We start from the raw sequence: 14214 nt of genomic DNA, 5'->3' as shown, positions 1-14214 counted from the left end.
AAGCCAAGGGGCTGGTGGGAATTCTTGCAGCTGCAGACTTGGGGAAGGAGGGACCCAGAAGCCAGGCCTAGGGAATGGCTCAGTGGCTGCACCTGGGGCTTGGGGAAACAGGCGAGCAATGGGATCTGCGCCAGCCGCCCACGTTCCTGCTGTGCCGGAACCCCCAGCCGCAGCGCCGGGCAGGTGAGGACTACACCTCCCATGGCACCCCGCGCTCCCCGCCGCCATGAGGGGGAGCGCTCGGCGCGCAGCACGCCGGGAGCTGTAGTCCTGGCGGGCCCGGCCGGCGCTCCGCAGGCCCGGCGGCGAACTCCATGTCCCGTGGTGCCCCGCGCAGCGCGGCCGCTGAGGGGAGGGGGCGGCCGGGTCTGAGGGAGCCGGAGGACGGGGAGCAGCGGCAGCGGCGATGTCGGTGCAGGTGGCGGCCCCCGCCGTGGAGCTGAAGGAGCTGGGCGGCCCCAGGGACAAGGGGGCGGCCGCCCCGTCCCGCCCGGCCGAGCCGGGGCCTCTCCCCCCGCCGGGGCTCGGCGTGGCCGGGGCGCCCTGCCCGCTGCCGGCCCCGGCCGGGGAGCGTGAGGCGGCGGCGGCCCCCGGCGCGGGGTGCGGGGCCGAGCGGCCTCCCGTGAGCGGCTGCCCCGGGCTCCCCGCGGCCGGGCTCCCCCCCGGGGCCGCCAAGGTGCCGCAGGCTTCGGCCATGAAGAGGAGCGACCCGCACCACCCGCAGCACCGGCACCGGGACGGCGGGGACGGCGGCGCCGGGCGGGAGGCGATGGTCAGCCCCGACGGCACCGTCACCGAGGCGCCCCGCACCGTCAAGAAGGTACCGTGGGGGCGGGGGGACATTCCCCTCTGGGAGGGGGACCCCTAATGCAGGACCCCGCTAGGGAAGGGGGTTCCCCATGACTGAGACCCACATTCCCTTATTGCAGAGCCGCCTTCGTACAAGAATCCCCGTTTGCTTCAGGTGGGACCCCTGGGAGAAGCACCCCTGTCCCCCTGACAGGCAGGCTACGGGACAGGGACTCTCCTCCCTTGAGAGGGAAACTCTCCTTACCCCATAGGTATCTCTTTGCCCCTACGAAGGGGCTCCCACACAAGCCTCTCAGGTAGGAGAGCCCAGTTCTCTGTGGCCATCCTCCCGTACCAGCTTGCTGGGGTTGGCTGGGGGGCTTTGTTTCTCCAAGAAAGACTGGGGCTCATCTCTTTGTCTGTGAGCGAGAGCTCCCATTCTTCTGGAGAGACCTTCCTTGTGATCCCTTGACAGCATACCCTGTGTTTGGGGGACCTGACCCACCTGATCTCTCCCTCGAGAGGCCAAAAGCACTAGAACCTGAGACACTGAACTCCCTGAAGAGAGCTACTCCAGATAAACCCACTAATCCAGCCCTGGAGAGACCCCTGAGTACCCAGGTGGAGACTCTGCCATGTGCTAGCACTATAGGCACCCTCTCTTGGAGAAAGAGTGGAGCACCCATAATCTGATGCTTGCCTCCCTCCCATCTTCTTCCTTGGTCATCTTTGTTCATAGGTAACCTCACATTATTTGTAGCCCCCCGTGTGGTATCACCTTATTCCTTCATCCCCTTTTTGGAGTCTGCCATCCTTGAGAAGGACACCTGTTTTCCTTCATATTTCCTCTAAAGGACCAGTGCTTGCTTGACAAGACAAAAAACATGGTGATGGATCTTCTGTGTCAAGGATCATGACATATTTGACCTTCTAAATCTCCCAGGTGGAGGGGGAGTATTGATGTGGGTGGTGAGAGTTTCTGCCTGGGAAGAATTCTGCATCTCTGTCTCCAGGTACTTCTAAACTCAGCAGAGGCAAGGTCTGATAGAAGGGAAACAAACAATACCCAACCAGAGGGAGCTGGTCCTCCATGCAGTAGGAGCAGAGTATTCATGAAGGAGCAAAACCACCACCACCTCCATTGCCTAGCACGGTGGGATTGTTTATGGGCTGTGAATCTGTGCGGTTGCTATAGGAAGTGATCTGTTGAATGAGGATGTCTGGGAGTACATGCTGTTCCTTCTCCTTCTGCAGTGCTACTGATTTCCAGTCACTTCAGTGCGTGGGTTTGTTCCAGTGACTGAAGGGTTGTCTTTGCATTTATTAAACTAGGTTTACACATCCACAGTCCTTTTGGTACAGTCGTAAGTTTAAAGCAAATGTATGCAACTTTTAAGGCAATATACAGTAGTAAAACATATATTTGCTTGGCTTTAAGAATTTCAGGCCTTGTCTTCACTAGGGAAAAAGCATATTTTGAACATGTTAACTAATCATTAATGCATGTTAAAATCCTGGTGTAGACAGGATAAGTTATAGTTTGAACGTGTTGGCTGGAAAAGTATGCTCTCTGTTAGGATTTATCTTGACTGGCTAATCTGTTAAACCTACAATTTACCTTGTCTACACTAGGATTTTAACGTGTGTTAACACATTATGTAATGTGCTTAAAATACTTTTTGTAGTGTAGGTATGACCTCTGAGGGTTAATAGCCAATACTTCCCCCCCTTTCCATTATTTTCTCTTTCTAGAAGTGTTAGTAGTAGATATTAATTTGGTTTTGCAAAAGTCTAGTTGCATAGGCAAATACTTTTTCTTTGTATGAAGATATAATTATTAACACATCACCATGGTAAAGGGTGGGTGGGTAAAAGTGCCTAAATTGGTAGATTTCAGTGATTTTGCAATGCTGTTTTAGTTTTAATGATGGAATCATAATATCTGATCAGTAGCAAAATGACAAAAACATTTAGGACCTGATCCTACAAAGATATATGCACATGCTTAATTTTAATCACATTAACTTTACTTACTCTTGTCTCAGTTAAGTTAAGAACCTTTTCTTAAGCCTGGTGCTTTAATGTTTGTCCTCATTTTCACTATACTGAGTTCCTGCGGCCACCAAATCCATGCTAACATTTTTGTAGCTACTTCTGACATCTTAGAATTCTGTATGTAGGCCCAAATTTTCAAAAGTGGCTATCGATAATGGGGATCTCAGTTTTTAAGATACCTTGGACCGGACTTTCAGAGGTTAAAGTCATTTAGACAAGTCACATCAGTCATTTAGTCTTAACAAATTAAAATTTCCAATTGCAGCTTACTGATTAGGTGAGCTCCCCTTGACTTCAGTTGGAAGTGAGTGAGAGCTTTTAAAAATCAGGCTTAAGGTAATTGGTATTGGACATCCATGAAATGAGGTATCCAAAATCAGAAAACTTTGGAAATGTTGGCATTAGTGATTGTGGTGTGGTAAATTGGTAAGAGTAGGGGTGTGAGAATGAGTGTACACTTACACGGGTGTGCATAGCAATTTAATACTCACCTGTCATACATTTGTTTATGAAGCATATTGAAATCTTCTGAGGAAAGGTACTATACAGTTGCAAAATTTTATATTAATATAAATGCTCATTTTACAAATGGAAAGTGAACTTTTTTTTCTAGCTTTCAGTACTGAAAGCAGAGCTTGCTTTCTGAATGTCAAGCTGTGTTCTTTCTGCTTCTTAACATTATCAACATAAAGGTTCTGGAATCGGAACTGAGCTGGCAATCCTGTTGATTCATGAAGCAAAATAGAACACAGCTTGCTCCTCCGTAGCTAGACCGCCTCTGCAGTACTGATGGCAGTAAAAGCTGCAGGTTTTGTCTGTAAACTAAGTGGGTTTAAAACTGAAAACAGAGAGTACAGACGCATAGGGTAACAAGGTGCATCTTATTACAGTGTCACTTGTCTGAGTAACTTCGCTGTAACTATAAAATTCCTCAGTAAAATGATTAAGTCAAAATAGGTGCCTGATGCTCACCAGACTGGCATATTAGTGAGCTGTAGTTGGGTATTTTACTTTGCAAAGAGTATACATGACTCTCATGTGGCTTGTCTAAATGATGATTTTGACCTTGACTCCTAGCTAATTTGATTGCATCAGGGAGCATAAAGGTTGAAATTGTTGCTTTTCCATAATAAATCCAATTGTTTGAGGTGAGGTTCTCACAGCATTTTATTCACTTGCTGTATAGGAGGATTTTTAGATAGTCTGTGTTCCATTCAGATTATTTTACTTATGTGTTAGTTTGCCATTTACTCAATTTCATTCTAATCTATAGTGATCAGTTATACCAGGGTAATAAATGTTTCTCCTAAGGCTGAATTCCCAACTGCTGCTTGTAATGAGAGTGGTTTATATGCCAGTTAGTAAAATCTTACCAGTGTTATAATATATAATACACTTGGGCCCTCTCCCTCAGCATGTATTCAATTTATTTTTAGATAGCACCTTCTGTATGATATTCAGACCTTTGTTGAAAGACCAATACCTTAAGTTCGATACAGAGACTCTTGCAGGTAGAAAGGGAAAAGTGGCATGTAGAGAGAAAAACAATAGTAGAAATATACAAGCAGTAAAGATTAGTAAATGTTAACTCAGTGAGAGGCATAGAAAGTGCAGAGATGAGGAAAGGCAGTATAATTAAGGGTACCTAAACTCTGATGAATGAGTGAAATATTAGCACTTGGCAAGCAGTCTGAAGCCTACACCCAATTTGTATTAAAATTGACATAAATGCTAAGTACAGGTGACTGTGATATTTGTACTTCCTTGACAAAGGAATAGACACTTCATGTTTTGAATTTTCCAGTGATTTAAAAACCTATAGCTGATCAGCTTTGATCTGCACCAAGCAGTTGAGAAATGGGCCAGAGGCAGTATTTAAGACTTTGAAAAGTGTATTTGGCCTCTTGGGGTGTGTTTTGAGCATCTGAGCTCCAGCATCTGTAAAACAATGTTCTATGTCAAACAGGAAGTGATGAAGGCAAGATAAAAAAAAAAAGGCTGAGGTGTTGTAAAGGGAAAACAAGGTCAACTTGAGTGAGAGTCACTTGCACTGTTGGGAAGTTTTAAAGAGAGGACTGAGGGTACGTCTACACTACGGGATTATTCCGAATTTGCATAAACCGGTTTTGTAAAACAGAATTTATAAAATCGGGTGGAGCGCGGCCATACTAAGCACTTTAAATCGGTGGTGTGCGTCCATGGTCCGTGGCTAGCGTCGATTTCTGGAGCGTTGCACTGTGGGTAGCTATTCCCTAGCTATCCCATAGTTCCCGCAGCCTCCCCCGCCCCTTGGAACTTCCGGGTTGAGATCCCAGTGCCTGATGGGGCAAAAATCATTGTCGCGGGTGGTTCTGGGTAAATGTCGTCAGTCACTCCTTCGTCTGGGAAAGCAACGGCAGACAAGCATTTCGTGCCTTTTTCCCCTGGATTGCCCTGGCAGATGCCATAGCATGGCAATCATGGAGCTTTTTTTGCCGTTTGTGACTCTCACCGTATGTGTACTAGATGCCGCTCACAGAGGCGATTCAGCAGCGCTACACAGAAGCATGCTTTTGCTTTTGCATGACAGCAGAGATGGTTACTAGCCATATTGCACCATCCAAACCCTTCCATAAATTGGAACTGAGGATGATCATGGCTACCAGTCCTTTTGTACCATTTGCTGCTAGTGCCCCTGGTCAATCAGCCAGGGGCGCAAAAGCCAAGAGTGGTTACTAGCCATATTGCACTTTCCATCGTTTTGTACCATTGGCTACTGTCATAAGTGCCCCTGGCCGATCAGCCAGGGGCGCAAAAGCAAAAATTGGGAATGACTCCCTGAGTCAATCCCTCCTTTTTGGTATCTAAAAATAGAATCAGTGCTGCCTAATATAGGCAAGTGTGCTAGAGAACCACCTGCTCTGTGTCAGAGCCCGCAGAAATTATTATCTGTATGCTATTCACAGGGGGTGCTCCTGTAACAACCCCACCTGTTGATTCCGTTCTTCCCCCAGCCTTTCTTGGCTACCGTAGCATTGTCCCCCCACTTGTGTGATGAATTAATAAAGAATGCAGGAATAAGACACACTGACTTGTTAGTGAGAAATGAGTGGAAGGCAGCCTCCAGCTGCTATGATAGTCCAGACAGGACATTAAGCAGTGTGTAGGAGAGAAGCCCAGCATCCCACTGCTAGTCCAGGGGCAACAATCTTTTCTTTACACATGAAGGGTGGGGGCTGATGGAGCTCAGCCCCCTGTTGCTATGATTAGGATGGTTACCAGCCATATTGCACCATCCATCCACCAGAAAAAATTAGGGCCAATAGGCTGATGACGAGGACGGTTACCAGTCCTTTTGTACCATCAGCTGAGGCTGATGATGAGGATGGATTTCCATCTTTTTGTACGATCAGCTTATGCTGATGATGAGGATGGATTTCCATCCTTTCGTACCATCAGCCGCCCATGGCGGGGGGCGGAGCAAGGATGTTGGTGTTGAGTGCTGCACTATCGCGTCTATCTGCAGCATTCAGTAAAGATAGGGTGACATGTAAAAGAGTCAGAGGATTGTTTTACCTTTCGCTTCTGGGGGTGGGTGAGTAGATTGCCAAGCTATGCCCTGACCCGCGGACACTGTGTTTGACCCTAGAAGCATTTGGAGCTCAGCCAAGAATGCAAATAATTTTAGGAGGCTGCAGGAACTGTGGGATAGCTTCAGTCCTCCAGTCCATGCGCATCCATTTGATTCTTTGGCTTTCCGTTACGCTTGTCACGCTGCAGTGCGCTGAGTCCCTGCTATGGCGTCTGTCTGGAGATTTTTAAAAAAGGATTCTGAATTTCATCTTCTGTAACGGAGCGCTGATAGAACGGATAGAACGGATTTGCCTGCCCTTACAGCGATCACATCCGCATGGTCCATGCGGGAGCTCTTTTTTTTATTTTGATTTCGGACTGCATCGCCACCCGTGCTGATCGGAGCTCCACGCTGGGCAAACAGGAAATATTCAAAAGTTCGCGGGGCTTTTCCTGTTTACCTGACCACTGCATCCGAGTTCAGATTGCGGTCCAGAGCGGTCACTGGTGCACTGTGGGATAGCTCCCGGAGGCCAATACCGTCGATCAGCGTCCACACTAACCCTAATCCGATATGTTAATACCGATACTAGCGTTACTCCTCTCGTTAGGGAGGAGTACAGAAACCGGTTTAAAGAGCCATTAAAATCGATATAAGGTGCCTCCTAGTGTGGACGGTTTTGGCGTTAAATCGGTTTTACGCTCCTAAAACCGATTTAAACGCCTAGTGTAGACCAGGCCTGAAAGGTAGCAAAGACTGGAGGAGCGGAATTATTTTAAGTGGTTATGACAGTGATTGGGTGCAACAAGTCCCTAGTTATGAAAGCTAGGAGGGGAGTTTTCAGTTGGTGATAGATTTGAAACCAGTAACCATAGTGAAAGATGGGGTAATATAGTCATGCTTCCTGAAAGGAGAGAATAGTCTGGATGCAACATTCTGAACCCCTGAAGTTGAGTGTAAGCCTTCAGAAAGACTGCAAAAAGACATTGATAAATATTGAGACAAGAATTGATGAAAGCATAAATAAAGATTTCAGCTTTGAGTGTATTCTGAGGATGGTATTGGATGACTTGCAGATGAGAGGAAAAAGGCTAATGGTCCAGATGTCTCCAAATTTTGTGGTTTTGGGGGCGTAAGTTAAGGTGATGAATAGCCTCAGAGAGACATAAGGTTGATTTGTGTATGTATAAAGGAGGAAGAGGGTAATAAATGCATGGCATGAGATTAGAGGCAATTCTACCCACAAGGAAGAAGTTAGTTTTGAAAACATTTAATAGGAAATTATGAGATCTTGAAGTCATGGATAGTTCTCTGGGAAAAAAGAACCTCAATGTGCAGCAGCAATCAAAAAAGCTAACAATATTGGGAAGCATTAAAAAAGGGATAGATGATAAGACAGAAAATATATTACTTCTATATAAATCCACGGTACGCCCACACCTTGAATACTGCATGCAGATGTGGTCGCCTACCTCAAAAAAAAAAATTGGAATTGGAAAAGGGCAACAAAGATGATTAGAGGTATGGAATGGCTTCCATATGAGGAGAGATTAATAAGACTGAGAGACGAGTAAGGGCTGGGGGGAAATATGCTAGAGGTCTATAAAATCCATGATTGGTGTGGAGAAAGTAAATAAGTGTTATTTACTCCTTCCCATAACACACGTACTAGTGGTCACCAAATGAAAATAATAGGCAGCAGGTTTAAAACAAACAAAAGGACAATTTTTTCCACACAATGCACAGTCAACCCGTGGAACTCCTTGCCAGAGGATGTTGTGAAGGCAAAGACTATAGGGTTCAAAAAAACCCTAGATAAATTCATGGAGGATAGGTCCATCAATGGCTATTTGCCAGGGATGTTGTCCCTAGCCTCTGTTTGCCAGAAGCTGGAAATGGGCGACAGGGGATGGATCACTTGATGATTACCTGTTCTGTTCATTCCCTCTGGGGCACCTGACATTGGTCACTGTCAGAGGACAGGATACTGGGCTAGATGGACCTTTGGTCTGAACCAGCGTGGCCGTTCTTATGCTGTAGATTTGAGCTGACAGACCAAGAAATAAGGTAAATGAAGAGAATGAACTGAGGGAGATGTAAAGTTAGATGTCTATATCTTATCTCGCTATGGGAGAACTCAATGCTAGATCAGAAATCACTTTTCAGAGAGGACAAGTGGTTCAAGATTGGGAACCTGAGGCAGTTTGTATTAGGATGAAGGGGAGATGTAAAGCCTTGACTAGGCATGGAAGAGAAGTAAGATCCAGTCCCACAGTGAGTGCTGGAGGCTGTTTGAGACACCCACAGAATTTAGACCAAGGTATCCAAAGCACAGTAGACCAAATAAGAGAATAAAGAAGAATCTAAGATAAGAGGTAATGTGAGCTTTAAATCTTTTATGTGAAGTCCTCTGTGGGGAGGCATAGCATAGGCATTTGCAGAATAAGCATCTCCTTAATGCCTCAACCTTGACTTAGAGGAACCATCTCTAGTGGGGAGAATGGAGCTCACTCGCTACGGCCCATTCAGGTTTCCCCCTCTCCTGCGATTTCTGCCACAAAACTGTCACTAAATGACAGCGTTGGTGGCTAAATTTTTGTGATGAGTTCTCAACCCAAGTGCCCCTAAACTAATTTCCATAATTCGTTAAACATTTGTCAGATGGTACAAATCTAGCTCAAATCAGTAGTGACTAGCAGCTCAGACTAGCAGCCTAGAGGTGAAAAATTGTGTCCCATTAATAGTGTGAGCCATCCAGCCCCCTGTTCGCAGTAATTTTTTTTGGTAAGATAAAGACAGAGTGGTTGATGGCAGTGCTATATAAAGGAAAAAGGGTTTAGTAAACTCTAATTTTTACCGATTTGTACCCTAAAGCATGATAGAAATGCTGTACAGTCTGTGTAACAGGTGTTATTATACAGACAGTGAAGGAAGCCAAAATCAAATTCACCAAATGCTTAACTCAATATAAATGTATTGAATTTCAGTGAAGCCTTTCTGGGCTCTCGGAAGTCACTCTGGTGCTCTGAAATGGTGAGACTTGGCAAGTGTAGAAATGAGGTTGAAGAACTTGAGATTTGATTTCCTTAAGCAATTCTCATGATGTGTAAAGTTTTTCAGATTAAAGACTTCCAAACCCAAATCTCTTTTGGGAACACTTGCTGTAGCAACTCCATTGGCCATCTCCTTGCCTAAAACTTTGAAGCAACAGCTTGCAGCTTTGCTTTTCTCTTAGTAAATTGCCATAATTCTTGTGCCCTGTGGATCTGAGAGCAGAAGGAAAAAGTGTAATTGTTTAGTCCTTTGGATGCATATTGGGGTATCCAAACTTTATCCAGTCAAAGGCTGCATTGGCAAGAACTCAAAGGTCACGTGCATAAAATAACAGGTTGCAGCTGCCCTCTGTTAAGGTGGAAGTGCAGCCTGTGGAAACTACAGATCTCAACATGCAAGAAGTCTTGGTTGCGCATCTCAAGATTGGGCACTGCATGCAGACATCTAGTCTTGGAGCCTTCTCATCTCAGTATTAAACATGAGGGCAGCTGTTGGCCGTGTGATTGATGTTGAATGCTGTAGGCCGGGGCAGTCAGTTATTTTTTTGTCAAGGTTCGTATTTCTTGGTCAAGGTATAGTCAAGGCCCAGACTTCAGAGAAAATAATTTAAAAAACCCCAATAATAAGTAAGTAAAAAGATTTTGGTGTCTTCAATCTGGATTTAGCCTGTGGTCTGCCTATTGACTACCCCTGCTGTAGGCTGTGGTCTGACATCCCATATATCAAAAGCGGTGCTGCTTCACTTATCTAACTAGAGTGGTCACATGTCAGGGAGATATGGTATGCAAGTGGTTAAAAGAAAATACTGGCCCTTTATCTCCAGATAAGTTGATATAATGACGATATGGTCATGCTAGGCATGATTTTGAGTCTTTTCTGATTTTGCAGCAGACACTCGCTTATTCTGCAGTCCTGCTCAAACACATGTGCATCATATCACGTATTCAGTTCTTGTAAATGAAGATGAACATTGATCAGAAAGTCATGTAGAAGTTTGTAGGAGACAGGATGAACCAGTGTCCATGTAGGTGGTCGTGGCCATCCCTCCACACCTACCTCTGAGGGGGGCCATGCCTCCTCGGAGTCTGGTCTGCTAGAGTACACTCAAAACAAAGAAAGAGGGCATTAGCAGTGCTCGATGGGCCCTGGTCTTCAAACAGGGAAGGACCACAAACAGTCTGGGCTCTGGCTGGCTGTCAGGACAGAGCGGTACTAGGTTTACTGTCCTGCCCTGCTTGAGGGCCGGACTTCTAACAGTCAGGCAGGCCTGTCACAAGTATAAGCCCAGCCCTCAAGCAGGGTGAGGCTGTAAACAATCAGGGCTCCAGCCTTCAGTCAGGCAGAGCTGTAGTCCAGATACCCTCTGTGAGGCTCTGGCAGAGGTGAGCACCACGCACAGGCTCCAGCAGAGATGTCCAAGGAGTGCAGGCCTCCTGGCTTAAGCAGAGGGAGTGGCAGGGGGGACGCGAGCCCACCCAATTCCATTGTGTCTCAGCCCAGGGGGCTAACAGTGGTGGAGTGGTCTACCATTGGGTCAGCAGGGATCCACCTGCAACACACTGACCTTGTATGAGGCCAGCTCTCAACCAGACTGTTGTCTGGTTTCCCTGGGCTGCTTCCTACTCTCCCCCTCAGGTGTACCTGTGTCCAGGGGTCATCCTCAGTCTCCTTGGGATATACCGCCAAGGGTGGCGGTAGCAGCTCCTTGGAGTTGGGAGTGGCCAGGGTCTTGGGAAGCTTGTGGAGACCCTCAGGTCAGCCACGGTTCTCCTCGGGATCCCCCTCCAGCAGTAGGGAAGATGTGTCTGTCTCCCTTGGCAGCTCCCTTCCGGCTGGGCTGGGCTGGGCTGGCCTTTTATACTTCCTCTTCCTGTCCCGCTCATCTGCTTCCAGTGTGCGGGATGTTGTCCTCCTGGCTCTGCCCACCAGGTTACTTGCTACATTCCAAATCAGAGAGCAGTCACCAAAGTATAAAGGAAGATTGCTCCAGGCAGCTGGATTTGCATACGAAAAAGCCCTTCACCAACAACAGTAAAATTAAGAGGTGAATCAGGTGTTATAAGAAAGTGAGCAGAAGTTGATGTAACTCCATAGAAGGATTTACAACAAAGATTAATTGAGTTGTATCCTAAAATGATTGGGGAACCAATGGACTTGTTTGAGGATGGAATGACATGGTCATGCTTATATGTACATATGAGAAGGAGGGCATTCTGCTGCATATGCTTGGGTTTAGAGGGTTGACACTTGAAGGAGGCCATAGAATAAGTGAGAGGAGATAAAGGCCTAGAAGTGGAGTCAAGGCAGTAGCGTAGCTAGGTAATATGGAACCGGTGATGCAGGAAGAGATTCTCTCTCTTTGAGTAGGGAATGTCTTTTTGGTCTGTATTTGTACAGCACCTTGCACAGTGGGCTCCTGCTGCAGGATTAGGTCTCCTAGGTGCTCCAGTCAGATGAATAATAAGAGGAAAGTTCGGGGTCAGGAAGATACCATGATTATATCCAAAGGCAGCAAGTGGAAGGTGTGAGTTGATAGGATGACTGGAGAGAGAGGGTTATGTTTGAGGATTCTCTTCTTGCCCAAGAGAACTGCTTGTCTGAGGCAGTTAACTGAAAAGTTTAGGGGTAACCACAAGTTTTCCTTGGTCAAGAGGCAGAGAGGATGAAGAAAGATGAGTAATCAGTTTTTCAAGAAATGTTACTGTTTAGTATTATCAGCATAAAAGTAATGGTTAAGGTTTAAGGGATGTATGAAAGAAATTGGGGTTAGGTAGGAAATGATTAGATACAAGTGTGGAACCATGGCTGGATGGAACCTAAGTTGGATGTTCAGGAGCCTGGAATTATCCAGTGTCAGAGGCTGTACTGAACCTGGAGAGGAGTCTTCAGTGAAAAGTTGGAAGTTCAGTGACAGAATGGGAATTCTGTGCTATACCCAGGCCAAACCTCAGGAGGATATTGTGAGGAAGGGTACTTGTGAAGGTGATGGTCTCAAGCTCTTTATTGAGAAAGGAAAGGCTACAGGCAGGACAGTGGTTAGGGCAGGGTCAAGGGATGCCTTTTAAGTAGGGAGAGGAAAAATTTTAAGCGCTGTAAGGCAGAGCTTAAAAAACCCACTCACCTGTTGTGACCCTAAGAGCCTCTTTTATACCAACTGGCAAAAGGCTCATCCTGTACATTGTTGTCAGAATATTTAGCCAGACAGTGTCTTGTAAGGTATCATATGAAAACTGGTGACATGCTGGTCATGGATATCATTGTGTGATGTATGTAGGGGTTGTGTATACAGAGTTATATGTGCACTTGAAATATGTTCTAAAACGTGTTTTGGAGGCAGTTGATAAACACGCTTGCCCTAGATAAAGGAATGTGGATTTACCTGTCAGCATGGACCAAGTTAACAGAGGGATGAGAAAACGGCATGGCTTGATTATGAGCAAAGGTCAATGGAAGTACATTTGCCTCTAAAGTAAACAAAGTGATCAAGCCAATCAAAAAAACAAATAAAGCACAGGATGAAGAACAGGCTTAGTACCTGCACCCCAGAGAACAAACAGCAGGGGAGAGGAACTTTATCTGGGTTATTTTCAAAGAATACATTTTAAAGGCTTTCTGGGCTATAAGAGGGATGAAAAAGGACCTCTCTTGTTATCCCTCACGTAGGGGTAAAAGAAACAGCATCCTCTGATTCTGAGAATGGTAGGCCCTCCTGTCTGAAGGACTGGGGATGCTAATAACTTGATGTAAACTGTTTAGACAAGGGTTGTAGCTTGCTAAAGTTAAGTTTTAGTCACTAAAAAGTATGTTTGGCATCCGACGAAGTGGGCATTCACCCACGAAAGCTCATGCTGCAAAACGTCTGTTAGTCTATAAGGTGCCACAGGATTCTTTGCTGCTTATGTTGTTTTTGTTTGTAACTGTACCTGTCTCTTTCTATTGTTTAGTATCACATACATTTGTATTCTTTATTAATAAACATATGCGTAGTTTTACTATAAATTGTCTCAGTATTGTGTATTAAGGTAAAGAGAGTGCCCTCAGCTGAGCCAAAAGGCTAGTGTATATTTTGCCTCTTTGGAGGCAGCAAGCTTGGTAATTTCTGTGAGTGTCCAGTGAGAGGGGCTGGATTCTGAAGAGAAACGCTCTTCCAGGGAGTTCAGGAACTGGGGTTAACTGAACGTTACCTGGACGGTGAAGTTAAGACTGGCAGGTTCTTGAGGAGTTTGCTGGTCAGGCGGACAGACCGGTGTGGCAGGGAGCTGACATACACAGATTAAGCTCCAGCAAAGCGCTCTCTTGCTAAGGCAGAGTAACAACAATGGCTTACAGTCCTGAGCACCCTGAGAAAGTGTCATGCCCGTGGTCGATAGGATGCTTTTTTGGATGATGCCCACATTTCATTTCAAAGAGACTATGTGAACGCTAACCAAGGGTAAGGCTGCAGAGACACTTCAGTTTTGCTAAGCTGCAGCAGATCAAAAACTAATTAGTCTTGTCAGTTGTCTTTCTGCTACTGGGAGATCTGTGGGCAGTAATGAAATTTATAAGAATCATACTGATGCTGTTTGGGTGGTAGCAGCAGAGTTGGGCATTGAAGCTGGGGATGAAGTTTCAAAAAAATCCCATGTGGGAGGACCAGGGTAGCAGAGACAACCCCATTCTCGCCCAAGTGGGAGTGAATATCAAAGAGCAGCAGCCATAAAAGGGTTGAGGGAGGCTTCAGATTTTCAGACACCTTGTAACTAGAGGCTGATATAAAGGGT

The 14214-nt window shown here is 46.0% G+C and overlaps 1 protein-coding gene across 1 annotated transcript in view; it reads left to right on the top strand.

Annotated features, from left to right (window-relative positions):
- The first annotated feature begins 358 nt into the window (after positions 1-358).
- LOC123354184 (putative adenosylhomocysteinase 3) overlaps positions 359-14214 on the top strand; it is a 62084-nt gene continuing 48228 nt past the window's right edge. Inside the window, exon 1 of the mRNA XM_044995944.1 lies at positions 359-820. Within this exon, the coding sequence (XP_044851879.1) occupies positions 407-820 (414 nt within the window). The 5' untranslated portion in view covers positions 359-406. The remainder of the gene's footprint in view (positions 821-14214) is intronic.

This window comes from Mauremys mutica, chromosome 1, assembly GCF_020497125.1.
Source record: "Mauremys mutica isolate MM-2020 ecotype Southern chromosome 1, ASM2049712v1, whole genome shotgun sequence".
Lineage (NCBI taxonomy): Eukaryota > Metazoa > Chordata > Testudines > Geoemydidae > Mauremys > Mauremys mutica.
The sequence above is the reverse complement of the archived record's forward strand: the minus strand, read 5'-3'. Positions and strand labels throughout refer to the sequence as shown.